General features: G+C 37.5%; 1 protein-coding gene across 1 annotated transcript in view; it reads right to left on the minus strand.

Annotated features, from left to right (window-relative positions):
* Positions 1-21,942: 21,942 nt before the first annotated feature.
* MEGF10 (multiple EGF like domains 10) overlaps positions 21,943-26,999 on the minus strand; it is a 131,148-nt gene continuing 126,091 nt past the window's right edge. Inside the window, exon 24 of the mRNA XM_017500999.2 lies at positions 21,943-26,009. Coding sequence (XP_017356488.1) covers positions 25,822-26,009 — 188 coding nt within the window. The 3' untranslated portion in view covers positions 21,943-25,821. The remainder of the gene's footprint in view (positions 26,010-26,999) is intronic.

Consider the following 26,999-nt stretch of genomic DNA (forward strand, 5'->3'; position numbering starts at 1 on the left):
TTTGTTGTTGTTGATTTTGAGACAAGGTCTCCCTCTGTTGCTCAGACTGAAGTACAGTGCCGCAATCATAGTCCACTGTAGCCTCAACATTCCGGGGCTCAAGCGATTCTCCCATCTCAGCCTTCAGAGTAGCACTCTCCCACCTTATGCCCCCATTAATTTCTTATGCTCATAGGCACCAGCAAAAGGCTTTGTAGGAGATTTTGCCTTAGGTATATTTGACTCTCTAATAAGAGAATCTCTCCTTATTCTGGAAACAGAGGATGGAGTGGGGAGAGAGAACAAAAATAACATAAGAAAGAGAAAGAAACACATGAAAAAGAAATTTAAAAACCTTTTTAATAAATGCATTGTGTACATGTTGATGTAGATTACCAGGCATTAAATATTTCCTGCTTAATCTTATATCAACCTCTGAAATTTCAAATAAGAAAAGTAGATCTTTGTTCAATATGTGGAATGGAAATCTACTAACAACTTGCTCTTCTTTTCCTTTCTTCCTCTCTTCTCCTCTCCTTTTTTGTATTCTTTTTTCAACTTGCTCTTTTCTTTTCTTCCTGTTTTCTCCTCTCTTTCCTTCCCTTCCCTTCCCTCTCCCCTCCCCTCCCCTCCCCTCCCTTCTCCTCTCCTCTCTCTCCTCTCCTCTCCTCTTTCCTTTTCTTTTCATTTCTTTTTCTTTTTTGAGATGGAGTTTCACTCTTGTAACCCAGGCTGGAGTGCAATGGCAGAATCTCTGCTCACTGCAATATCTGCCCCCCAGGTTCCAGCGATTCTCCTGCCTCATCCTCCCGAGTAGCTGGGATTACAGGTGCCCACCACTATGCCTGGCTAATTATTATATTTTTAATAGAGACAGGGTTTCACCATGTTGGCCGGCTGGTTTTGAACTAATCCCCCTACCTTGGCCTCCCAAAGTACTGGGATTACAGGCATGAGACACTGTGCCCGGCCTGATTTTTTCTTTTAATGTGAAAACATTTACAGATAGATTGGCACTAAATCTTTCAGTTGATAATTTAGCTACAAGCATCAGATGCTTTAGACTTTTGTGTGTCCTTTGAGCCATAAATGCCACTTTTAAACATTTTTCCTAAGGAGATAAAGTTAAACAAATGTGTATTATAGTAATATCTTATTAATACTGAAAAATTAGAAACAACATAAATATCCAAAGAGAAGTCACTAAATAAATTATATGGTGAATATATAGAAGAGACTAATCAAAGCTATTACAAATATAGAAGAATATTTAATGATAAAGAAAAATGTTCAATGAAAAAGATTTCAAGACAGAACACAAAATTTGTGTGTTCAACACAAAAAAACTTTGTGTTGCTTGTTAAAAGAGAACAAAATGTTATTTGTGTTGTGTCTGCAAGGCAATTTTATTTTCCTTTATCTGGATTAAAATAATTCACAATGCGCATGTACTGAATTGGTAAATAAAAATAATTATAAATAGTCATTGAAAAAAATAACAAGATGAATGCAATTGGGTTTATAACATATTCTAAGCACAGGTAAATAATTTTCTTGATGTTTTAACTAGATTATCACCCACGACAAATGTTTGCCAGTTTTACAATTGCTTTGACAGTACAGACTATCCCCTGATGGTTTTAACTTAAAGATTTAAACTTAAGATTTCTGATGGTTTAACTTAAGATTTTTCAGCTTTTACGATGGTGCGAAAGCAATACACATTCAGTAGTGACTGTACCTTGAGTTCTAATACAACCATTCTGTTTTTCACTTTCAGTATAATATTCAATAAATTACATGAGATAATCAATATTTTATTGTAAAATCAACTTTGTGTTAGATGACTTTGCCCAACTCTAGGCTAATGTAAGTGTCCTGACCACATTTAAGGTAGGCAAGGCTATGCTATGATGTTTGGTAGGTTAGATGTACTAAATGCATTTTTAACTTTTTGTGCTATTTTTAGCTTACTATTGGTTTATCAGGCTATAACTCCATCAGAATTTGGGGAGCATCTATATGTGCTCTAAATCATGAGTCCTATGAAGTGTCATCAATCATAATGTTATGGGGATACAGAATCACTTTTATATAAGCTTTTGGAAGCTGTTACCTCTCTCTCAATGACCTAAGGTTCCATGTCCATTCTTGACCCTGTAATTACCTTCTTGAGAGTTTAATCAAAATCTTTGTCAAGTCCATAAAATGAATATCCCTGAGACACTTTTAGAGAACTTCCATTGAAGCCTACTGGGTTATTTCCCTGATGATGAGAATAGTTTAGTAGGTTTAAAGATAAATGTTAGCTTTTATATTCCCAATGATGTCAATAAGACCACTGTTGCACATCTGAATTTTGACGCTTGCTACTAAAAAAGTAAGTATTGGAAACTTTGTAGTTGATTGCCATTCATTAAAAATTTTCAAGTATCACAATGGCAAACATCTAAGAAACTTCAAATTCAAGCATTTCTATGCAATGCATTCCACTTTAGACATACATCCTTATAGCTAAGCCAAAATCAAACTGTGCTCTTGGTATGAGGGCTAAGGCTCAAGCCAAACTGCTCTTTGCCTCTCTGAGTATTCTCTAACCTGGACATCCCCACAGATGAATCTCTGCTGGGTCAGAAATTGCCCACCAGATGTCCAAGGGATTCCTTTGAAAATTGTTATTAATCTGTACTGTTTCTCCTCTGATTGGACATAAGTCTATGACAGGAGCTTAAGTTCTTCATACTAGCCTTGAAGGATGTCTACTTCTTCCTGAGTTTGTACTGAGGTGAAATTCCACTTTTTTGCATAACCCTTTTGGTTCCTGAGTGAATCTTTGATGTAGGAGAATTCAAAGCCCTGCAATGGAGCGCCAAGTTATCATGAGATTGGACTTTCCGCATTTCATATTTGCTGTTTCACAAAAACTTTAGGATGCTAAGGAAAAACAAATAGCAAATCCTTGGGGCATTATATCTGTGTGGACATGATAATAAATTACATTCTAATGTAAGCTTTTAGCTGTGGATTAACTGGAACAAAGCTTAGCCCCATCTCATTGATGTGTGGAAGGGTGGTGAAAGAATCTTCAGCTTTCAAAAGTGATAAATGACCATACCCTGTTTTAATTTAAGCCATGGAAATACATTTTTTCAAAAACTCAGTATCGATTACATATGATTCTGAATCTGTGCAAAACATTCTTTGATAGCAGAAGCAAAGATGATAGTATGTATTGAAAAGTAATGAGACCATTGAACAAGGTATCTGAAAATAATTGCAGAGAAATAAAAAGTTAACGGAGGTATCCAACCCTTGTTTATCGTGGGTTTGTCTTACTAATTTAAGCAACTATTTTGATGCCTTGATCAGAGATAAATGAAATCACTTATTGCTTAAAATAGAAGTGATTTATTGCCCAGCAGTGTTTTGACATAAAAGGATTCAGCCATTATTCCATGTGTTTGGATAAGAAGAACAAGAAAAGAAATTGTGCAGTTTATAGGCATTTTAGACTCTTCCAAGAAAATAAAGCAGCAGTGTGATTTAAGCAGCATAAGAACATTTACCTACATTTATTTTAATGATAATTTTCATAAATATTGTGAACCTTATTCTTAGGCTACATAATTTGCATTTTACTGTTTTAGAACTTTTATTGTATTCTGAGACCAGCAGGTACTGAAGACAGATGGAAAGCATTAACATTTTTCTCTTGGCTTTGCCATCATACCTTAGGAAAAATGGTTGCTGTATAAAAGGAAGATAATTCACTTTAGACTGGAAGCTCCCAAAGCATAAAGATTTTTTTACATACAATATTTCATATTGCACCACATATATATATATATAAATCATTACATGAAATAATAAAAATTAAACTTTTCAATATGCAAATTTCTTCTATTATTAAAAGAAAAGGAATGGCTGAAATGTTAATCATTACAAATTCCCAGTGATACAAAGTGAGTCCTTTTAATTCTGGTGTTGAACTAAAGAGCAAGGACTTTTTGCATAATCAAGAAGAAAGTGTGAATCCAACATTTATTCTGCAAGGCAATTTCACATCTATAATTTTAGGAAGCCATAAAAGTCATTAGACATAGAAGTTCTATTTCAGGCTTCCAGTTTCTGGTCTGGCACATAAGGAGCTTATAAATCACCATTCCATCCTTAAAAGGATAAAAAGCTAAACAAACTGAAAAACAGCGACTCTTCTCGGATCTATCAGAGAAGTGAGGCCACAGGGAAAACCACTACTCCCGAAACTGGAGAGACAGACAGGGGGATACAGAGAATCGTGATTTACTGAAGCAGAAAAACCAGGAATAGAAACCTCCACAGGAAATGGTGTCAAGGTAGGAAAGCCTAAATTGCAATTGACAAATTAGCAGCTCAGTGTGGACAAGTTTGAGAGCTGGACGCCCCAGGGGGGGCACAGTCATGGGGATCCCTCAGTGCTTCTGAGAGTTTTACCTTCAGGAGCTGGACCTGGTCTTTACAGTGAATATTACAGGAAAAAAATCCACTCTTGTTCCAGGAGGGAAAGGAGGAAAAAAAGGCCATTTTGAAATCTTCCAAAGCATTCTGTTCCACTTTACAGAACAGAATGCTTTTCTGTCCTGCCTACAGGACAAACTATTTTACCAGAGCCTGAGTTGCTGGGGTTTTATCAACAGCTAAGCTGATCTGGGGAAAGGAACATATCCAACTCCAGCCCCCTGTAGCCATCCTGTCTCACCTAAGAGGGGTAGGTGTACTAAGTAGCGCCTGTGAAGTTCACAGCTCAAGGGTACAGGCTTACCAAAAGACTGCAGCTAATAAATACTAGGACTATAGAACGCTTCCCCTCCCCCCACAGCTTACTACTACTTTACCAAAGGCTTGTTTATTACATTTTCTTTTACCCAGTACATCATGCACACCTTTCAGTAAAAAATTACAAGACATTCTAAAAGGAAAAATACAGTTTGAAAAGAGTGAACAGGGATCAGAGCCAGAGTCAAATATGTAAGGAATGTTCGAATTATCAGACCAGAAACTTTAGAAAGGCGTCATTAACATGCTAAAGCTTTTAATGGAAAAAGTAGGCAACATGCAATAACAAATGGATGATGTAAGCATTTGTTGCTGTTAAGAATGCAAAATGGTACAGACACTTAGGAAGACAGTTTGACGGTTTCTCACAAAAGTAAACACACTCTTACCATACGATCCAACAATCATCCTCCTTGGTATTTACCCAAATGAGATAAAAACTCATGTCTGTACAAAAACCTACACATGGATGTTCATAGCAGCTTTATTTATCATTGCCAAAACTTGGAAGTAATCAAGATGTCCTTTGCAGGTAAATGGATAAATAAACTGTGGTACATGTAGACAACAGAATGTTGTTCAGTACAAAAAAGCAATGAGCTATTCAACCATAAAAAAACTTGGAAAAAACTTACACATTAGTAAGTGAAAGAAGTCAATCTAAAATGGGTATATACTGTATGATTGTAACTATAAGACATTCTGGAAAATGCAGAACTATGGAACCAGAAAAAGGATCAGTGTTTGCCAGATGTGTGGGAGGAGGAAGGGATGAAGAGATGGGATTTTTAGGCAGTCAAACTATTCTGTGTGATACTACAGTTGTGGACACATTTTATTTATACATTTGTCCAAACCTATAGAATGCACAACACCAAGAGTGAACCTTAATATAAATTATGGACTCTGGGTAATGAAGATGTGTCAATGTAGGTTTATTGATTGTAGCACATGTACCATTGTGGCAGGAAATATGGATAGTGGGGAAATTTGTGCATGTTTAGGGAGAGAAGGTAAATAGGAACTCCCTGTAATTTCCATTCAATTTTGCTGTGATCCTAAAACCTCTCTAAAAATGAAATTTATTGTTGTATTTAAATAAGATATTTTGCATACCTGAGATTATTTCCGTATTAAAAATAATATTTGTTGTTTTTATAGCCTCATTATCCCAAAAAGGTTGGAAACTTTCCTGAAATTATCTGATGGACATTAAACTTTTGCATTCTTATTTCTTTAATGTGGTTAGCTACTAGACATAACAGCTGACACTCATAAGAGGGAAGACAAAGTCACTTAAACAGTGCCACCAGAAAGTTCATCTTAGAGCTGCATAGATTAGATCAGGATTTGAGACTACGAATCTTAGCCTTTCCATGTTTACAACCATGACTTGATCATGTAAGAATCTGTTGCATGACATGTCAGCACAGCAGTGTATTTGATGACATTTTGTTATTTCTAGGAAATCACATGTCTCTTCTTTCTTGATCTTTAAAGAATGATAATTTTGGTAAATTCTAGCTTAACATATGATCTCAGTTACTATTAAAGCTATTTTATGTTATTTTCCAGCAGATAGCACATTTACTTGAAGTTTTAAAATATTGTACACTGTACATGCTATGACAGTTCTATGAGAAAAAACCAAGTCAATATCTTTGATTTTCAGGTGAATTAACTAGATTCAATGAGATGAATTACCTTGATCAAGATCATACAAGGTATCAAAACTGGAAATCTGTCAACAGTCCTGCCAATTTCACATTGCCTCTTGTTTCTATATAATTCTCAAAATAATTTACCAATTTAGAGTATATTCCTTTCAATCTTAGAATTTGAGGTAGCCACAATAAAAGCCACTTCCACAGCAATGCAAAAATAGACAATAAAGATAGTAAGGTACAGAGAGAAGCTAAGATAAATAAATATGGAGACTTAAATAATGACTGTGACTAACCGTTAAGTTGAGATGACATTTCCTAAGTATAACGGCAAAATCTTCTCTGCATTATAAAGCAATGCTACTTGGAAGAGCTAGGATGGTTTGTGCATGGTGGGATGAGAGGAAAGGGAGAGGAGTTCAAGAAAGGACGGAATGATCCTCTATGTCCTAACAGGGGTAAGCCAAATCAACATCTTTAAGTTCTTAAGAATACAGTAGCCTACCTCTTCTAATCAACAAAGAAGTGGCGATGTACAAACATCCTTCTCCACTTTTGCATGCTTCAAATGGCAAGATGCTGAGGACAGCTGTGAGTAAAAATGTTAAGAAGAAATCCACCAGAGCCAGAGGATTTGGATACCGACTGATCACACTAAAAATGCTGAGTTCCCCGGCCAGGTCTGTCATTGGTAAGGGGCCACCACATTCACTGCCCCTCTGAGCAGTTACTGATTGTGTCCGATTCCTCCTAGGTTGGCCTTGAATAACTTGCTTTCCCTTAGCCTTCAAAATGATTTCTAACGACGTAGAGCTCTGACTACAGAAGTGGTGAGTATAGTTTTTAAAAATAAATAATTTAGAATGTGAACACCCAAGCAAATGTTTTCCTGGAAGGTATCACCTTGTGTAGTAACACCATTATTCTAAGAGATGCTGTCTTGGCTTAAATCAGTCTGCCTTTCGAACCAGTAACAGTCACAAAGGAAATTTATACTGCATTATGTAATGTAGTAATATCTCATGTACATTGCTTTATTGAGCTTCTCAGATACTGCATTGTTGTTGTTGTTTTATCCAGTTGAAGATCTGTGGCAATTTTGCACTGGGCAAGCCTATCGGTGCCACTTTCCAACAGCATGTGATCACTTCATAACTATGACACATTTTGGAAATTCTTGCAATGCTTTAAACTTTTTAAATTATAATTATATCTGTTATGGTGATCTGTGATCAGTGATCTTTGAGATTACCATTGTAATTGTTTTTGGGGCACCACAAACTGTGCTGATAGATGATGAACTTAATTACTGAATGTTGTATGTGTTCAAACTGCTCTACCAAATGACAGTTCCCTTGACTTTCTCCCACTCTCTGCGCCTCCCTACTCCCTGAGACACAACACTATTTAAATTAGGCCATTTAATAATTCCACAATACTTCTTTTTTTTTTTTTTCTTTTGAGACAGAGTTTCACTCTTGTTGCCCAGGCTGGAGTGCAATGGTGCGATCCTGGCTCACCGCAACCTCTGCTTCCTGGGTTCAAGCGATTCTCCTGCCTCAGCCTCCCAAGTAGCTGGGATTATAGGCATGCACCACCACACCTGGCTAATTTTTGTATTTTTAGTAGAGACGGGGTTTCTCCATGTTGGTCAGGCCAGTCTCAAACTCCTGACCTCAGGCGATCCGCCCACCTCAGCCTCCCAAAGTGCTGGGATTACAGGCGTGAACCACAGTACCCAGCTCCACAATGCTTCTAAGTATACAGATGAAAGGAGGAGTTGCATGTTTCTCACTTTAAATTAAAAGCTAGAAATGATTAAGCTTAGTGAGGAGGTTGTGTTGAAAGCCGAGATAGGCTGAAAGCTAGGACTCTTGTGCCAAACAGTTAGCCAAGTTGGGAATGCAAAGGAAAGTTCTTAAAGGAAATTAAAAGTGCTACTCCAGTGAACACATAAGTGATTTAAAAAGTGAGAGTCTTGTCGTTAGCAGAGAGAAAGTTTGAGTGGTCTGGTTAGATCAAACCAGCTACAACATTCCTTTAAGCCAAAGCCTAATCTAGAGCAAGTCCCTAACTCTCCTTAGTTCTATGAAGGCTGAGAGAGGTGAGAAAGCTGCAGAAAAAAGTCTGAAGCTAACAGAGGTCTGTTCATGAGACTTAGAGGAAAGAAGCCATCTCTGTCGCATATAAGGGCAAGGTGAAACAAGAAGTGCTGATGTAGAAGCTGCATCTTATCCCGAAGATCTAGCTAAGATCATTAATGAAGGTGACTACACTAAACAACAGATTTTCAGTGTTGGTGAAACAGACTTGTATTGAAAGAAGATGCATCTAGGACTTTTATAACTAAAGAGGGAAAGTCAATGTCTGTCTTTAAGTCTTCAAAGGACAGGCTGACTCTCTGGTTAGTGGCTAATGCAGTTGGTGACTTTAAATTAAAGCCAATGCTCATCTACTAGTCTGCAAATCCTAGTACCCTTAAGAATTATGCTAAATCTAGTCTGCCTGTGCTCTATAAATGTAACAGCAAAACCTGAATGATGGTACATCTGTTTACAGTATGGTTTACTGAATATTTTAAGCCCACCATTGAGACCTCATGCTCAGAAAAAAATATTCCTTTCAAAATATTGCTGCTCACTGACAATGTACCTAATCACCCAAGAGTTCTGACAGAGATGTACAAGGATATTAATGTTGTTTTTATGTCTGCTAGCACGATATCCATTCTGTAGTCGATGGATCAGTGATCAAGTTAAACTTCAAATCTTTTTATTTAAAAAATGCCTGTTGTAGGGCTATAGCTGTCTGGAACAGATTCATCATTCTAGATGCCATTAAGAACATTCGTGATTCATAGGATGAGGTCAAAATACTAACATTAATAGGAGTTTAGATGAAGTTGATTTCAATCCTCAGGGATGACTCTGAGAGGTTTAAGACTTCAGTGAAGGAAGTAACTACAGATGTGATAGATATACCAAGAGAACGAGAATTAGAACTGGAGATGTGACTGAATTTCTGCAATCTAATAATTTAGGAGTTACTTTTCATGAATGAGCAAAGAAGTGATTTCTTGAGATGAAATCTACTCATAAAGATGCTGTGAACATTGTTGAAATGACAATAAAGGGTTTAGAATATTATATAAACTTACTCATAAAGCAATGGCAGAGTTTGAGAGGATTGACTTCAATTTTTGAAAGAAGTTCTACTATGGGTAAAATGCTATCAAGCAGTATCACATGCTACAGAAAAATCTTTCATGAAAGGAAGAGTCAATCAATGCAACAAACTTCATTGTTGTCTTATATTTAGAAATCTCCACAGCCACTTCAATTTTTGGCAATGACCACCCTGATCTGTCTGCTACCATCAATATTAAGGCAAGATCTTCCACTAGCAAAAAGATTATGACTTGTCAAAGGCTCAGCATTTTTTAGCAATAAAGTATTTTTAATTAAGATATGTTTATTTTTAGATATAATGCTATAATGCCACACAATGCATGCTTAATAGACTATAGTATTGTGTAAACATAACTTTAATATATACTGGAAAACAAAAACATGTGTGTGACTCACTTTATTGTGATAGTATCTTTATTGCAGTGGTCTGGAAACTGCAATGTATAGAGATTTATGCCTGTATGTAAAGTTGCATGACTGTGTTTTAATAGATTGTGCTTAGTTTTTAAACTTTCATTTAATGGCAATGTGGCTTCTTAAAATTTATGATATTTAATACTGATTTTTACATTTAATTAAGTACATAATGCTTTCATATTTGTTCACTCCATCAAAAACATTCAGTGGAAACCTATCTGATATGTATGCTATTAATTGCTGCCTCAATTTCAGACCTTGTTATTTGTCCTTCACAAATTCAATTTCTTCCTGGTTGAGTCTTGGGAGGGTGTAAGTGTCCAGAAATTTATTCATTTCTTCTAGATTTTCTGGTTTATTTGCATAGAGATGTTTATAATATTCTCTGATAGTAGTAGGTATTCCTGTGAGATTCTTTAAAAATGTTGAATATTGGCCCCCACTCTCTTCTGGCTTATATTGTTTCTGCTGAGAGACCTGCTGTTAGTCTGATAGGCTTCCCTTTGTGGGTAACCTGACCTTTCTTTCTAGCTGCCCTTAGCATTTTTTCCTTCATTTCAACCCTGGTGACTTCGATGATTATGTGTCTTGGGGTTGCTATCTCAAGGAGTATCTTTGTAGTGTTCCCTGTATTTCCTGAATTTGAATGTTGGCCTGCCTTGCTAGGTTGGATAAGTTCTCCTGGATAATATCGTGAAGAGTGTTTTCCAACTTGGTTTCATTTTCCCTGTCACTTTCAGGTACACCAATCAAACGTAGATTTGGTCTTTTCATGTAGCCCCATATTTCTTGGAGACTTTATTCATTTCTTTTTACTCTTTTTTCTCTAATCTTGTCTTCTTGCTTTATTTCATTGGATTGTTCTTCAATCTCTGATATCCTTTCTTCTGCTTGATAGATTTGGCTATGGAACTTGTGTATGCTTCATGAAGTTATTGTGCTGTGTTTCACAACTTCATCAGGTCATTTGTCTTCCTTGAAACTGGTTATTCTAATTAGCATTTTGTCTAACATTTTTTCAAGGTTCTTAGCTTCCTGCAGTGGGTTAGAACATGTTCCTTTAGCTCAGAGAAGTTTGTTATTACCCTCCTTCTGAAGCCTGCTTCTGTCAATTTGTCGAACTCATTCCCTATCCAGTTTTGTTCCCTTGCTGGTGAGAAGTTGTAATCCTTTGGAGGAGAAGAGGCATTCTGGTTTTTGGAATTCTCAGCCTTTTTGCACTGGTTTCTTCCCATCTTCATGGGCTTATCTACATTCGGTTTCTGAAGTCGGTGACCTTTGGATGGGATCTCTGAGTGGATGTCCTTTCTGTTGATGTTGAAACTGTTTCTTTCTATTAGTTTTTCTTCTAATGGTCAGGCCCCTTTGCTGCAGGTCTGCTGGAGTTTGCTGGAGGTCTACCCCAGACCCTGCATGCCTGAAAATCATCAGCAAAGGCTGCAGAACAGCAAAGATCGCTGCCTGTTCCTTTCTTTAGTAGCTTTGCCCCAGAAGGGTGGCTGTCAGATGCCAGCCAGAGCTCTCCCTTATGAGGTGTCTGTCAGCCCCTAATGGGAGGTGTCTCCCAGTCAGGATACACGGGTGTCAGGGAGCCACTTGAGGAGGCAGTCTGTTCCTTATCAGAGCTCAAATGCTGTGCTGGGACATCCACTGCTCTCTTCAGAGCTGCCACGCAGGGATGTTTAAATCGGCTGAGGCTGTCCCCACAACCACCCCTTTTCCCAGGTGCTCTGCCCCAGAATGGTGGGGGCTTTGTTTATAAGTCCCTGACAGGCTGCTGACTTTTTTCAGAGGTGCTCTGCCCAGAGAAGAGGGAGCCTAGGGACCCAGTCTGCCTGCAGAGGCCTTGCTGAGCTGCCGTGGGCTCCACTCAGTTTAAACTTCCTGGCAATTTTTTTGGTTTACATTGTAATGTTAAAATCACCTACTCAAGCCTCAGTAATGGTGGACACCCCTCCCTTCACCAAGTTTGACCGTCCAGGTCAAGCTCAGACTGCTGTGCTGGCTGTGAGAATTTCAAGCCAGTGGGTCTTAGCTTGCTGTTCTCTGTGGGGGTGTGACCTGCTGAGTCAGCTCACTTGGCTCCCTGGTTTCAACCCTCTTTCCCTCTTTCCAGAAGACTGAACCATTCTGTCTCACTGGTGCTCTAGGCACCACTGGTGTATATATATATATATATAACTGCCACAGCTAGTTCAGTGTCTTCCCAAATGGCCACCCAGTTTTGTGCTGGAAACTGAGGGCCCTGGTTTTGCAGGCACCAGAGGGAATCTCCAGGTCTGTGAGTTGTGAAGATCATGGGAAAAGTGCAGTATTTGGGCCAGAGAGCAGGGGACAGTCCCTAATGACTTCCCTTGGCTAGAAGAGGGAGTTCCCTGGCCACTCACACTTCCCAGGTAAGATGATGCTCCACACTATTTCAGCTTACCCTTCTTGGGCTACACCCACTATCCAACCAGTCCCAATGAGACGAATCAGGTACCTCAGTTGGAAACACGGAGATCCCTCACCTGTGTTGATCTCACTGGGAGCTGTGCACCAGAGCTGTTCCTATTTGGCCATCTTGCCAGTACTCCCAAGATAATAGTTTTTGAATGACGTAACTTTGGTTTGTTTTCTGCTAGAAATAAAATCTACTGCAGTACAAATAAAATATTCCGTATACTTTATTGTTACTTAATTTGCAGCTACAATTCTTTATACAAGGATAAAGGCCAAACATTGCTGTTTATCAATGCCCAGCTAATTCATGAGTAAAAAGATGAAAGTAAATGTTTTAAAAACTGGTCTAATATGAAGAAAACAACAGTTAACTGAGCTCTTATAACATAGTCATCTATTTTTAATGTCCTTTATTAATTAGGCATGCATCCTGGGAAAAGTCTCCAGTGGGCTCTAATAAAGTTAAGGAACACTGTCTGTGTATACTTATAAACAACGATGTGATTAAATAGCTTTGTGCATATGTGCATTTATTTTCCTGAATGGCAATTTATAAATAATTCCTCATATAAAGAATTTATATATTAAAGGGAGTCTGGGACCTTTTAGTAAAGTCATCCTCCAACTCAGTGTTTCACAGGAAATCCATTAGAGAGCAGAAATCCTCCAGGGCCAAAAAATTTGTTGGAGAATCTATTCGCAAAAGAGGGAATCCAATTTCTATCAGCTGTTCCTGGTAAAATGGGTATATCAGAAATATATACATTTGACGAGATCCAGTTCATGCTAATTTCCTTACTTGAATGGATAAATTTTGTGGACATCAATTTTCTTGGACATAAAATAAACAAGAAGGAGAAAATGTGCTCTTAGCTCCCTTCCAGCTCTTTCATTTTATAAGTCAATATCAGTGGCTTGGGTAGAGACCATGCTCCCCCTGCTTGGACAATCAGAAATCAGGATGGTGGTAACCTAGTAACGTGCTGAGGCGGCTCACACAGATTTCTGAGTGCTGACTGTTAACTTTTCCAGAATTTCATGAGCCAGTTGTTAAACATAGCCATTATTAAAATTATTATAGCTAGGCATGGTGGCTTACACCTATAATCCTAGCACTTTGGGAGGCTGAGGCTGGTGAGTAACTTGAGCCCAGGAGTTCAAGACCAGCTTGGGCAACATGGTGAAATTTTGTCTCTACAAAAAATAGAAAAATTAGCCAGGCTTGGTGATGCACACCTGTAATCCCAGCTATACAGAGGATTGCTGGAGCCCAGGATGTTCAGGTCACAGTGAGCTGTGATGACACCACTGCACTCCAGCCTTGTGACAAAGTGAGAACCTGTCTCAAAAAAAAAAAAAAAAAAAAAAAAAAAAAAAAAAAGAAAGAAAAAAGAAAAAAAATTAAAGTATATAACAATATAGCATCTCTTAAAAGAAAATAAATATTCAAAATTCTTCCATTTTAATTATTTGCTACCTTTTACTATTAGCTGTGTCCTTGAGGTTAGTTGTGTCTGTTATATTTGTAGTGTGAAAATGCTGTATAATGGTGAGCTACTGAGCATCTCTTCCTTACTCTGCATTTAGTCATGTCATGTTGGAAGCTTGAAATTGTCCACGGTGGGAAGATTTACATCATAGCAACAATCAGGTGCTACATATCAGTGCCTTATAATTTTATTTCATTTTATTTTTGAGATGGAGTCTTCAAAATAAGACAGCCTGCTCTGTCGCCCAGGCTGCAGTGCAGTGGTGCCGTCTCAGCTCACTGCAGCCTCCACCTCCCAGATTCAAGTGATCCTCCTGCATCAGCCTCCTGCGTAGCTGGGATTACAGGCATGTGCCACCACACCCAGTTAATTTTTTCTTTGGTAGTAGAGACGGGGTTTCACCATGTTGGCCTGACTCGTCTTGAACTCCTGACTTCAAGTGATCCACCTGCCTTGGCCTCCTGGAGTGCTGGGATTATAGGCATGAGCCACTGCATCTGGCGTCTTTTAATTTTTTTAAAGAGCTGGTTGTTAAACATTTACTTGCATACCACTGAGGTCACTAGGCTGAGACCAAGGAGAGGGAGCAGTGGATTTAAATAAGGGAATCATAGTCCCACCATAAAGCAGACTACACAGATGTCTCTATGGGGCGAATTCCACATGAAATATTTTTGCCTGGGTATGCGGGCTCATATATTCTTTAGCCTGTTGCAAGTTTGGTCCTATAAGGAGGAAGGAAGGAGAGTTGAATAAGCAGAATCTTAGATTCAAAAAAAACAGTTCTAAGGCAGTTTAGGTCAGGCCAATGTAGAGTCTTTTAGCTAAAGTCACCCATCAAAGGAGTCCTGCACCCCACAAAAATAGGGCTTCCTTAATTTACCCCTGTGCTCGATCATTGCCTGAGAGCAGCCTGTTCAAAGTGTAGTCTCAGTGCAAATGTGGTGTAGGCAGCAACGGGGCAAAGGAAGAGATGAGAGAAGTGCAGGGAAGATGGTGGGGGCTGGAGGGAGAATGAAGACCAGCCAACGGTCCAACTTGGCTGTAATGGAGGTCTCATAGAGGTAAAGAAGGGAAATATTGAATGTAACATTTCTCATTAAAATGCACTGCTTAGTGTCACCTATTGAAACCTATAATGAAAATGCTCTTGACCCTCAAAACCTCTAAAGCTGGGGCTCTCGGCTTTGTGGATAAGTATCAAAGACCTGATGAGCTTTGAAATAAAAGAAAATGTTTTGCTAAACAGACAGCTCTTTTTATCCTATATCCCTTGAGGTTACCAGCTTCCTCAACTTGCAGCTCTCATCCTGAATTATTGTAATTGTTGGATATGGAAGAAGGAGCAACATTTCCCAGTCACATAAGATGAATGCAGAGGAAGAACAAAGCCAAATTTGGCATTGAAAAAGCAAAAAGTCATTACTCATTTATTCAATCAATCTATATTTATTAAGCCTCTGCCTTGTGCCAAACAGCAGTAAACCATACAGAAAAGATCTTACCCTCATGGAGCTTACCTTCTAGTTAGAAAGGCAAACAATAAATGAATACACAAAATAATAATACATCTTCAGATACTAAGCCTCATGAAGTCGTTCAAGCAGGGTAATAGGATATAGAATGATGGTCCTGTACCACACAGGTGATCAAGAAAGGCCTTCCTCCAGAAGTGAAGACTGAGCAGCAGGCAACATTAGAGTATTCCTCTTTCCTGTTGAAGACTATAATTTGGCTCTCACTATTCTGGTTTCCTTTGCTAAGAAAAACTGCATACCACCTAACACAGCCTCCACTTTATATTGACCCCGTTCTCTACTGCCTGCTCAAAAGCTAATAGATATTATAGATACACACATTGAAACAGGATAGCCTGTACAAGTTTCTTAGTTCCAAAAGCATTTGTTAAAAAGAACCCCCCTAATATTTTTGGCAATGACAAAAAATTTTTTTAAATGGTAATAACTAGAACCTTACACATGTGTAAGCAAGACCATGGGAATTTTCTTTTCAAGGTTTACTTTTTTCTTTAAAAACAATAGTTTTTTTTTTATATTTTCCCCTCAAAGTATACAAGTATAAAAAATAAAACAGTTCTTATACCTTTAGATGTGTAAAACTTAAGCATTATTTCTTGAATTGTTAAATTCTATTCAGTTTTGGAAAATTTGTTAATATAGAAAATGTTGGGACCAGAAAAACTAAAACTCTCTTCTTTATTGTTACACAGAACATTAAATAACTATCTAATATTTAGATATTTAATTTGAAGCAAAAATAAGTATTTTGACTTGCCTCTACATTCATATGTTGATATACTAATTAAATTATTATACTCAGTCTTATCATCAAGCCAGGTTTACCAACCATCCATACAAACTAAGTAAGAAGAAAGATGATCTCCTTTCCATTAACTATAAAATCAATCCTACAACATGACTCTAAACATTGGAATATTATAACAAATGCTAGCTCTGTCATTAGTAATCCTTTGTGACATGATGGATAGAATTCAAACATTGAAACCAGTGTTGAGCATCCAGAAGTGCATGTGATAAAACTTTGGCCTTACCATACAGTCTCTCAATTCTTCACCTTAATTTCAGTATGCATGGAATCTGCATTTCCCTTCCAAACACTTGGGAAGGAACGTCTCGAACTGCTGATCATGATTGGACCTCCAGAGAAGACTGCTTCTGTTCATTCTTTAATTTTCCCTAACATCCAAGATCCAGCCAAAGCATAGCTAGCCTGTACAGCTAGTTAGAAGCCTAGAAAATGGAAAAACCTCAAATGTTAATTTAGCAGTATATTCTCCATTTTGTGGAGTATTCAGCAGAGGTTACAAGAAATCAATGGACTTCAAGTTCTGGTCTTAGGTATTTAAAGATTACTTGTTTCATAAACCTCGCCATTATATTTCTTTTTTTTTCCCCATTTATTTATTTTATTGCATTTTAGGTTTTGGGGTACATGTGAAGAACATGCAAAATTGTTGCATAGGAACACACGTGGCAGTGTGATTTGCTGCCTTCCTCCCCATCACCTACATCTGGCATTTCTCCCCCTGCTATCCCTCCCCAGCTTCCCACCCCCCACCGTCCCTCCCCTATTTCCCCCCAACTGACCCCAGTGTGTAGTGCTCCCCTCCCTGTGTCCATGTGCTCTCATCGATCAACACCCGCCTATGAGTGAGAACATGCCTCGCCATTATATTTCAATTATCAAATATACCTTGGCAGATTGGCCACTGTGTGGCATATTTGGATTTTTCTATTGCTTCATCTTCAGCATACGAAGGACAGGTTATCAGCATAAAACGAAGTACAACATGCCATAAGCCAAGAGCCATGCAAGGCTTCCGATAACTTTCAGCTTGAAAATTTTTTTGTTGTTGTTTGTTCCTTGATAGCAATTCAATGAATCCTGATAAACAGGAGCATCTGTGTCTCTAGATTCTTATCCTGTGCCAGTCCATCATGTAGGTTTCTTCTCCTCTTCCTGTTGCCACTGTCTCTGTCTGGTCTAAACTAGTTGGGATAAGAGATTTGAAGCAGAATGAAATGAGAACTATTTAACAATCTGCTGTCAGGTAGCCATTGCTGTCCTGGGAGGAGGGACAGCTGTTGCTACCACAGGGGAATAGCAGGCATCTGCGCAACCCACTTGGACAGACAGTCGCCTGCCCTAACCCATGTGGTTTCTCCCTGTTCCTGCTCCCACCTTATACTTTTCCCTTTTGATGCAATTGTCTTTCCTATGTAAGCCATCTGTCATTTCTGCTTAAACAATTTTAAGTTTGTTTTTTTAACCTTGGAGTACAGAAATTTGACTAGGATATATTTTCCTCCATAGTTTTTCATTAATTCTGTTTCATTAACTTGGTAGATTCTTTCATATCTGAAAGAAAGGTTTGAAGATCTGAGATTCATATTATGGAAAAGCATAGTTTATGGAAGTTTTCTTCTATTATTTCTTTGATTTCTTCTTCTCTTCGGTTCCTTATTTCTTCTTCTGATTAGCAACTATTTAAATACTGGGTCTCTTGGACCAATCTTTTCTGTTTTCTCAAACCATGATTTCAATTTTTGAAAATTTACTCTTCTAAGACATGAATGCAGTCTCAGCAGTTAACATACAAAAATTCATGTGCAAAAATCACTAACATTCCTATACACCAACAACAGTCAAACTGAGTGCCAAATCAGAAACACAATCCCAATCACAATTGCCATAAAAAAAGAATAAAATACTAAAGCATACAGCTAACTAGGGAGGTGACAAATCTCTTATCAGAGAACTATAAAACATTGCTCAAAGAAATTACAGGTGACACAAACAAATGAAAAAACATTCCATGCTCATGGATAGGAAAAATCAATATTGTGAAAATGGTCATACAACGCAAGCAATTTATAGATTCAATGCTATTCCTATTAAACTACCATTGACATTCTTCACAGAACTAGTAAAAACATTTTAAAAAATTCATATGGAGCCAAAAAAGGGCCCAAATAGCCAAGGCAATACTAAGCAAAGAACAAAGCTGGAGGCATCATACTATCTGACTTCAAACTATACTGCAGGGCTACAGTAACCAAAACAGCATGGTACTGGTACAAAAACAGACACGTAGACCAATGGAGCAGAATAAAGAACCCAGAAATAAGGCCACACACCTACAACTGTCTGATCTTCTACAGGTCTGATAAAATAAGCAATTGGGGAGAGATTCCTTATTCAATAAATGCTGCTGGGATAACTGGCTAGCCATATGCAGAAGATTGAAACTGGACCCCTTTATACACCATGTTGAAAAATCAACTCAAGATGGATTGAAGACTTAAATGTAAAACCTAAAACTATAAAAACCCTGGAAGACAACCTGGTCAATACCATCCTGGACATAGCAACAGGCAAAAATCTCATGACAAGGATGCCAAAAGCAATTGCAACAAAAGCAAAAATTGACAAATGGGATCTAATTAAATGGAAGAGCTTCTGCACAATAAAGTAAACTATCAATATAGTGAACAGACAACAGAATGAAGGGAAATTTTTGCAAACTGCATCTGACAAATATCTAATATTCGGCATCTTTAACTTACAAGAAAAAAATACAACCCCATTATGAACATTTAACTTACAATAAAAAAAAACCCAACCCCATTAAAAAGTGGGCAAAGAACATGAACAGACACTTTTCAAAAGAAGGCATATATGCAGCCAACAAGCATATGAAAAAAAGCTCATCATCACTGATCATTAGAGAAATGCAAATCAAAACCACAATGAGATACTCTCTCACACCAGTCAGAATGGCTATTACTAAAAAGTCAAAACATAACAGATCCTGACAAGGTTGTAGAAAAAAAGAAACATTTATACACTGTTGATGGGAGCGTAAATTAGTTCAACCATTGTGGTAGGTAGTGTGGCAATTCCTCGAAGATCTAAAAACAGAAGTATCATTTGATCCAGTAATCCCATTGCTGGGTAAATATTTATAGGAGTATAAATTACTCTATTATTAAAGACACATGCACACATATGTTCTTTGCAGCACTATTTCACAATAGCAAAGATAGAATCAACCTAAATGCCCATCAATGGCATATTGGATAGGGAAAATGTGGTACACATGGAATACTCTGCAGTCATAAAAAAGAACAAGATCATGTCCTTTTCAGGAACGTGGATGGAGCCGGAGGCCATTATCCTTAGCAAACTAAGGCAGAAACAGAAAACCAAACACCACATGTTCTCATGTATAAGTGGGAGCTAAATGATGAGAGTACCTGAACACGTAGAAGGGAACAACACACACTGAGGTTTATCATTGGGAGGAGGGAGAGGATCAGGAAAAATAACTAATAGGTATTAGGCTTAATAACTGGGTGATGAAATAATCTGTACCACAAAACCCCATGACACAAGTTTTCCTGTGTAACAAACCTGCACATGTACCCCTGAACTTAAAATAAACGGTAAAATAAATAAAAACATATTACTTTTGCTTTTACATTGAATTTTTAAATTGGGAAATGATTATTTCTAGTTCAGGGGCCTTTCTCTAGTCCTATGATTGTATCCCTTCAAGAGTTTTAATCATATTTTATCTAGGCTTTTTTGTATTTTCTATATTAGCTCTCCTCCATAGTAGAGGCTTATTGCAGTTTTTCAGTTTAGTCTCCTTCTATCTGGGCTGCAATTTTTCTGAGTGGATTGTGATCTTTCTTTGTCTTTTTATACTGAGAGAGTACAGGTTATGACAGGGTAGGGATTTTTCCTTTAGTGACTAGCCGGTGATTAGTTCAGTCCCTTTGTTGTTTGTTTTTTGAGACAAGGTCTCACTCTGTCACTCAGGCTGGAGTGCAGTGGTGCAATCATGGCTCACTGCAGCCTTAAACCCCTGGGCTGAAGCAGTCCTCCTATCTCAGCCTCCTGAGTCGCTGGGAATACAGGTGCACGTGTTTGGATAATTTTTTGTATTTTTTTTGTAGATATAGGGTTTCATCATGTTGCCCAGGCTGGTCTCAAACTCCTGGGCTCAAATAGTCCTCCTGTCTCAGCCTCCCAAAGTACTGGGGTTACAAGCATGAGCCACCACACCCAGCCTTATCCCCTTTGTTGATGTAAGTGGCAGAAGGCCTCAGTTCACGAGTCCAAGCAGAGATAGGTTGATGTCAGCCCAGTGTGGAAACTGCCTCTGAGTGCCATCACCTGAGGAACAGTTTGCCTCTTTCATTGCTGCATAATGCAAACAGCAGAAATATTTTTCCCTTCCTTTCTCTTCGTGTATCCACCCAAGACAACTGACTCTCATCAAGTACCCTCTCCACCCTGCATTAATTCTCATTTACATCTTTAGCCCCAACCAGCACCTTCTTGTTACCTTCCTGTATGCAGAATCCCTTCTGGTTGTCAAGACGAGACCTTGATTTTTTCTGGATGGCCATATTCTCTAGAATGTTCCCAGGTCACCATTTTCCTCAGAAACTCATGTCCAAATGTTTTAAAAGCATTCCTAATTCCAACTAGATAACATGTTACTGGAAAATATAAACATATTATTGCTTTCCTAAATTACATCTCTATAAATAATATATGTATGAAATTTTGTGCTGGTATAAAAATAGATCAGATATGGTCATTCAAATGTATAGCTTCTGTAATATTTATTAAATACTTCTGATCTATTAGTCTCATCATTCATCTGGTTATTGCAAATTGCCTCATGTTATTAGCTAATTTTTCATAATAGTAATGTTAGCTAACGTTTACTGGGTGCCTAGTCTATGCCAGGCACTAAAGTGTTTTGTATGTATAAAGTTATTAAATTCTCACAAAATTCATGAAATTTATTGTACTCTTACTTCCAGTGGTATTGCAATATAGAAACCAAGGCCTTAAGAGGCTGACTTAACCACAGAACCACAGTCACACAGCTAACCAGATGCTTTATTTCCCCCAACTAAATAATGAAGGACTCAAAAACAGCTCATACCTTACATTTCTCTGCATCCCCAACTGTGCTTGGCATTCAGGCCCCCAGTAAAGAAACAGCTATTGAAAGAAGTAACAATCTTTTACCCATGTTTGATCCCTACTGCACAGTGCTATAATGCAAACGTTTCAAAGATGTTTTAGTCATAAATGAAAGCATTAACAGAAGATAACCTAAAGCTAGTTACAGAAGACTTGACTCTCAGCCACTAACCTGAGTTCCACGGATCCAAATATGAATAAAATGTTGCCTCTGTCCTTCAAGAACAAGTAGGCTGAAGGGACAGCTTATATACATGCAATAAAATAAAATGGTACATGTTTTTTAAGTGTGTCTGTAAAGTGCTATGGGGCCACATACGAAAAAATATTTTTTCCATAGGAGCATAAGGTTTTTTCTCTCATTAATCAAAATTAGAGTCAGATATAGAAACACTAGAGTTTTTTTTATTAGAAAGTTTATTGTATTAATCTATAAAGTCATTTGGTGATATAAATGACAATGTAGGCTAATAATGACGAAAGTTTATCATCTTTGGAAAATAGAGATAGTTCAACACTGAAAGCATTTTTGTTTGCTACAACCAAGTAAATCCTAATGTATTTTGATTTTTTCTTTTTAAAAATATATATCACAATTCAGTCATATCAAAATGAAGCCTAGACTAAATACTGAACTAGCATAAGCAGACCCAGTGTTAGGACATCAATATTAACAGGACTCTAAAGGGGCAGTTTGCTGTACATCTTTAGTTAATAAACAAGCAACCATCCATACCATGTGATTCACACTTGCATATCCATGTACACTTCCATGATGTGAAGGCTTTTAGATCAGAGTCCCTCTTAAACATTCAGTTTGAATAATAAAGACATGTTGCCCAGAGATAGAAAATTCATCATTTTAAAAAACATAACCTTAAAACTTAATTTTTAATGATTTTGTTTATTTTAAGCATAAAGTGGACTACTAATATTGACATGAATTATAAATGATATTGTGATACTCTTGTTTAATTTTTGCAATACTATCACTTAAAAATCTCAATAATTGGCAGTTACTGTGGCTCTTTGGGGATCAAGATGACCACACCTTCATAAAGTTGTTTGCATTTCTCACAACACACAGTCATTACGCTGATGGATTTGGTTTATTCAGTTTATAACTGTCCTGTTACAAAATTCCATGGTTGGTTTTCCTGAAACTGGTGAATATAAATTCCATAAAGATAATACTAAACACATTAAACTCTCTGTAAACATTACTACTATATCATAGGACAGCAATTAATGTCACTGTAAATAATTATAAAATGTGCCTTATTATCACATAATTAACTACAAATAACATATTCTCCTTATTAAAGCAAACATGAGTTATCATTTGGGCAAGTTCTGATGCACTTATATATAAATACAAATAATTTATAAATTTTCTGATACATCAAGTTCTAAGGAAAGAATAATAGTTTGGCTAACAATATTTTATGGATGGCTTTTGCTAGGTATCTCTAAATTCCTTCACCACAGGATATAGAAAGAAAATTAGTTATAGGGTACAAAATTAACATGAGTTCAAAGGTTATGAGAATAGATTCACTTGGTATAAAAAGTAACATCACTGTCAAGTTAAATTTAATATATCTGGAAAAGTTCCTAAAGTTTGTAATTTTAGAGGTAAAATTTTGCCAAGGTTCTTTTGTTTTCTCTTTAATTCTCATTCTAACAAAAGTATTCCTTTCTTTACCCAAATTGATATCAAAATATCTACAAAATTTTGCCTTCTCAACCAGACCTCTCCAAATACAACATGTAGTTTTACAACATCCAAATTGCTGTGTGTTCTGATGTTTAAAAAGTCCTGAGTAAGCTCTAATAAGAATTGCCTCAGGTACAAATGTCGTTTCAGGACATCAGCTAACTGGAGTGATCTTGTCAAAAAGAGCACACGGGAAGGGGCGGCAGTAGCCCTTTGGAGTCCACATCCGTTGTCCAGGTTTCCTGTTAAGTTGCTGTTGCATTGCATGGAAGCTTTCATTTTATTAATAGTGGAATGAGAAAAGAAACAAGTGTTTTTTAAAACTATCTCTAGGGAATAATGGGGAAATTCAAATTGACCATGGTGCTCTGAAGAGATGATCTTTCAAAGAAAAGGGGCAAAATGTCTTATTTTTCCTTACCAGAAAGGATCCCAGATGGCTGCTGACTCACACGTGTCTCAATCAGATGCCTATCACCTAGTGAAAAGCCAGCCAGTGGTTAATTATCGGGAGAAAACTATTGTTTCTAAGTCGTGTTCCAGATCATTCCTTACTTCCTTGAGTTGACTTTGGAGTTCCTCAAAAGGAGCAGCCATCAACGGAGTGAGTGTTCTAAGTGTGTCTGCTGTATTATCCATCTGATCAAGCCACCGTCACACGTGCAGACATGTGACATGAAATAACTGGATATTCCAGTTTGGTAAGTGGCAGGGACAATGACGTGCACTACAGAAGGGATGCACATACATCTTTGTTAACTGGCTCACTGAGACAGAATGCCATATAGGATTCCATGTCTTTAAAACATTGAAGACCACTGTACTCTGATGAAGTTGCTTCCTTATTCAGCTTTTCAGTGCTGTTGCTTCGTCAAGTAGATCAACAAAAGGGAAATTGGCTGTCTTGCATTGTCTCAGCATTCTGATATTGCTAGATAAGTCTGGTTTGCTTGGAACCATCCAGATTTAAGCTCATTACAGGATAATTAGTAATAATGCCCTCCATTTACTCTCAAGAGTGTCCCAGTTTGGACAGCCAGTTCTATGATCACCATAATGAGAGTTTTTTTGTAAGATGAGTCTGCGGTACTCATGCGGTAACAATGTTTCCTTTTTGCTCCCCTTCTACCTGGTTTCAGCAAGACTCAGAACCAACAGATCAAAAGGAACTCCATTTTGGAATATTTAAAAGCATCTCTATTTCAGTCATAAGCCAATCACCTATGGTTACTACTATTTTAGTAATGACCAATTTTAATCCATTCAAATTATACATTTTCATCTTGTCCCACCAAAAGAAAAAAGAACAATGAATGAATGCATTTTTATCAATCAAAAGATGAGTGGCAATAATACAAGGAACAATGCACATATAATATTTTTTCATCAGCAATCCAAACACTACAAAACATAGAATATGCAACTTAAAAATGGAAATACAAATTAATGAAAAGTGGGGTACATGTCACATTAGCAATGCAAAAGACCAGCTTAAGCATAGTTTCTCTAAATCGACAATTAATAAAAGGAAAGTGCCCTTTCTCAAATATGCACAAAAATATTTCAGTCACCTCTAGGGAAAAATTAATCAAAATGTTCTGCTAATTCTATATTACAGCATGTATTACTAATGGTTTACAAAACTTAAGCATCGTCTTGCACTTAAAATTTACAACTTTTATCAATCATTACACACTCATTCCATCCAGTCTGTCAAAAATAAAATTATTTCATTTCTTTATTTATGAAATAATTACTGATATGTTATGAATCTCAAGTGGTGAATATGTATGATGGAGTCAGTGATCAGAATAATGTCATAGATCCAAAATTGTTGAGGGTCAAATAGAGAGAAAAACCACCTTTGCCTGTAACATTTGTGTATTGACTTCTGCAATACTTCCTGCTATTTCTACAATAATTCTAATTATATATTGTCTCATTCTAAACAAAATCTAAGATTTTCATGTTTAAGTTTTCTGTCTCCACTTTTAGAGTATATTCAAAGTCTATCCAGTTATGCCACCTGACAGAATGTTTCCTCTTGCATTCATATTATCCCTACAATTCTGACTCCAGCTGAATAAAGTTAAGAACAGGACTTGACAACATGTTCCTTTTCTTCTACATGTTCAGTGATTCCCACTTTCCTGAAGCAAGTTTTGTGGTAAACTGTACAATTCTAGGTATAGCTCTATGATGCAAATGAGAAAGAAAATACTCAAATTTTAATTTTCCAAGCAACAATGTCAATGTCCACTGCAATCTGTGTCTCCGAGGGAGTTCTGCAAGTTCATGATTTCAGCCAACATCTAAGTCATGCTTCACGGGTATAGTTCTAAAACTAACAGCAATGGCAAATCACATCTCTAACTCCTTCAACTTGAACAAAAAGCACCTATCGTTGGTGTCAGCCTCAGCTTTGAGCTTTCTGGTTCGTGTCCAATAGTTGCCTACTGAGTTGATTAACATTCACATGAAAGTGGCAAAATTGAGGATGGAGAAGAAACAAATTGCAGTTCTGGAAAGGGTTCCAGTGGCTACCAAGTGGTCCTTTGGTGTCATTCACTGCTGCTGCTGCTGCTGCTGCTGCCGCCACTGTCCTCTCGTTTGGGGGACGATGAACTGTCTCGGACTGGCAGCAGGTCATAATGACAAGGGATGTGACTATTCTTTGGGAGGTCGTATGGATCCTGGGTGAGATGCCCATTATTGCTGAATGCTCCTTGAACAACACTCACTGTAGGTTCTGTGATAACCAAGGACTCATTAATTTATCAGCAATGGAAACATTTTTAAAAAGAATATGGCATTTCTTGCAAATATCAAACACACCAAAGGGACTTTTAAAAAATATATATAATAAAATACTGGTTTTAGAAACATCACTTTTAAAATAATCACATAGGGGTGTCAACTCTATGTAGTTGGATTGACTAGCAAACACAAAGTCTGTTCAGAACAAAAGGATGACCACATAATCAGGATGAAGACATCAAGGGAATATACAGAATCCTGGATATAAATCATTGTCTGAAAAACACCTTGGGGATAAAGTAGGCCAAGCCCCTATTCCACAGGTGAGAAGACTGAGGTTTTCAAACCTTAATTCAGTTCATGAAAACACTCAACAAATTCACAACTTTAGGACTCAAGACTCAGGCTCTCAGTTCAATTCCCAACCAACTGTGGCGGGGTTGTAGGACAGTTTAAAGGAGAATTGTTACTGACTTCCCAAAAAAAAATTTAGTTCACTTTGACTTCCATTTTTAAAAGCTGGTCTGGCCAAGCGTAGTGGCTCACCCCTGTAATCCCAACACTTTGGGAGGCCGAGGCAGGTAGGTCATGAGGTCAAGAGATTGAGACCATCCTGGCCAACATGGTGAAACCCTTTCTCTACTAAAATACAAAAAATTAGCCAGGCATGGTGGCAGGCATCTGTGGTCTCAGCTACTCAGGAGGCTGCAGTGGGCCAAGATCGCACCACTGCACTCTAGCCTGGTGACGGAGCAACACTCCATCTCAAAAAAAAAGCTGTTTTAACACTTTAAAAATAAATTATTTTATATATTTTTCCCAGGGACATATCTGGCATAAAACGAATTACTAGTAGTAAAGAAGTAGGCACTTCATTTACAAGTAGCAAAGAATATTTTAAAGTTAAAATCATAAATACTAAGAGAAATGTAGAAATAGAGACAAAAAGAGAGAGAGAGAGAAATGAAAATCTATAGCCCTA

The sequence above is a fragment of the Cebus imitator genome, unplaced genomic scaffold (genome assembly GCF_001604975.1).
Source record: "Cebus imitator isolate Cc_AM_T3 unplaced genomic scaffold, Cebus_imitator-1.0 Scaffold275, whole genome shotgun sequence".
NCBI lineage: Eukaryota > Metazoa > Chordata > Mammalia > Primates > Cebidae > Cebus > Cebus imitator.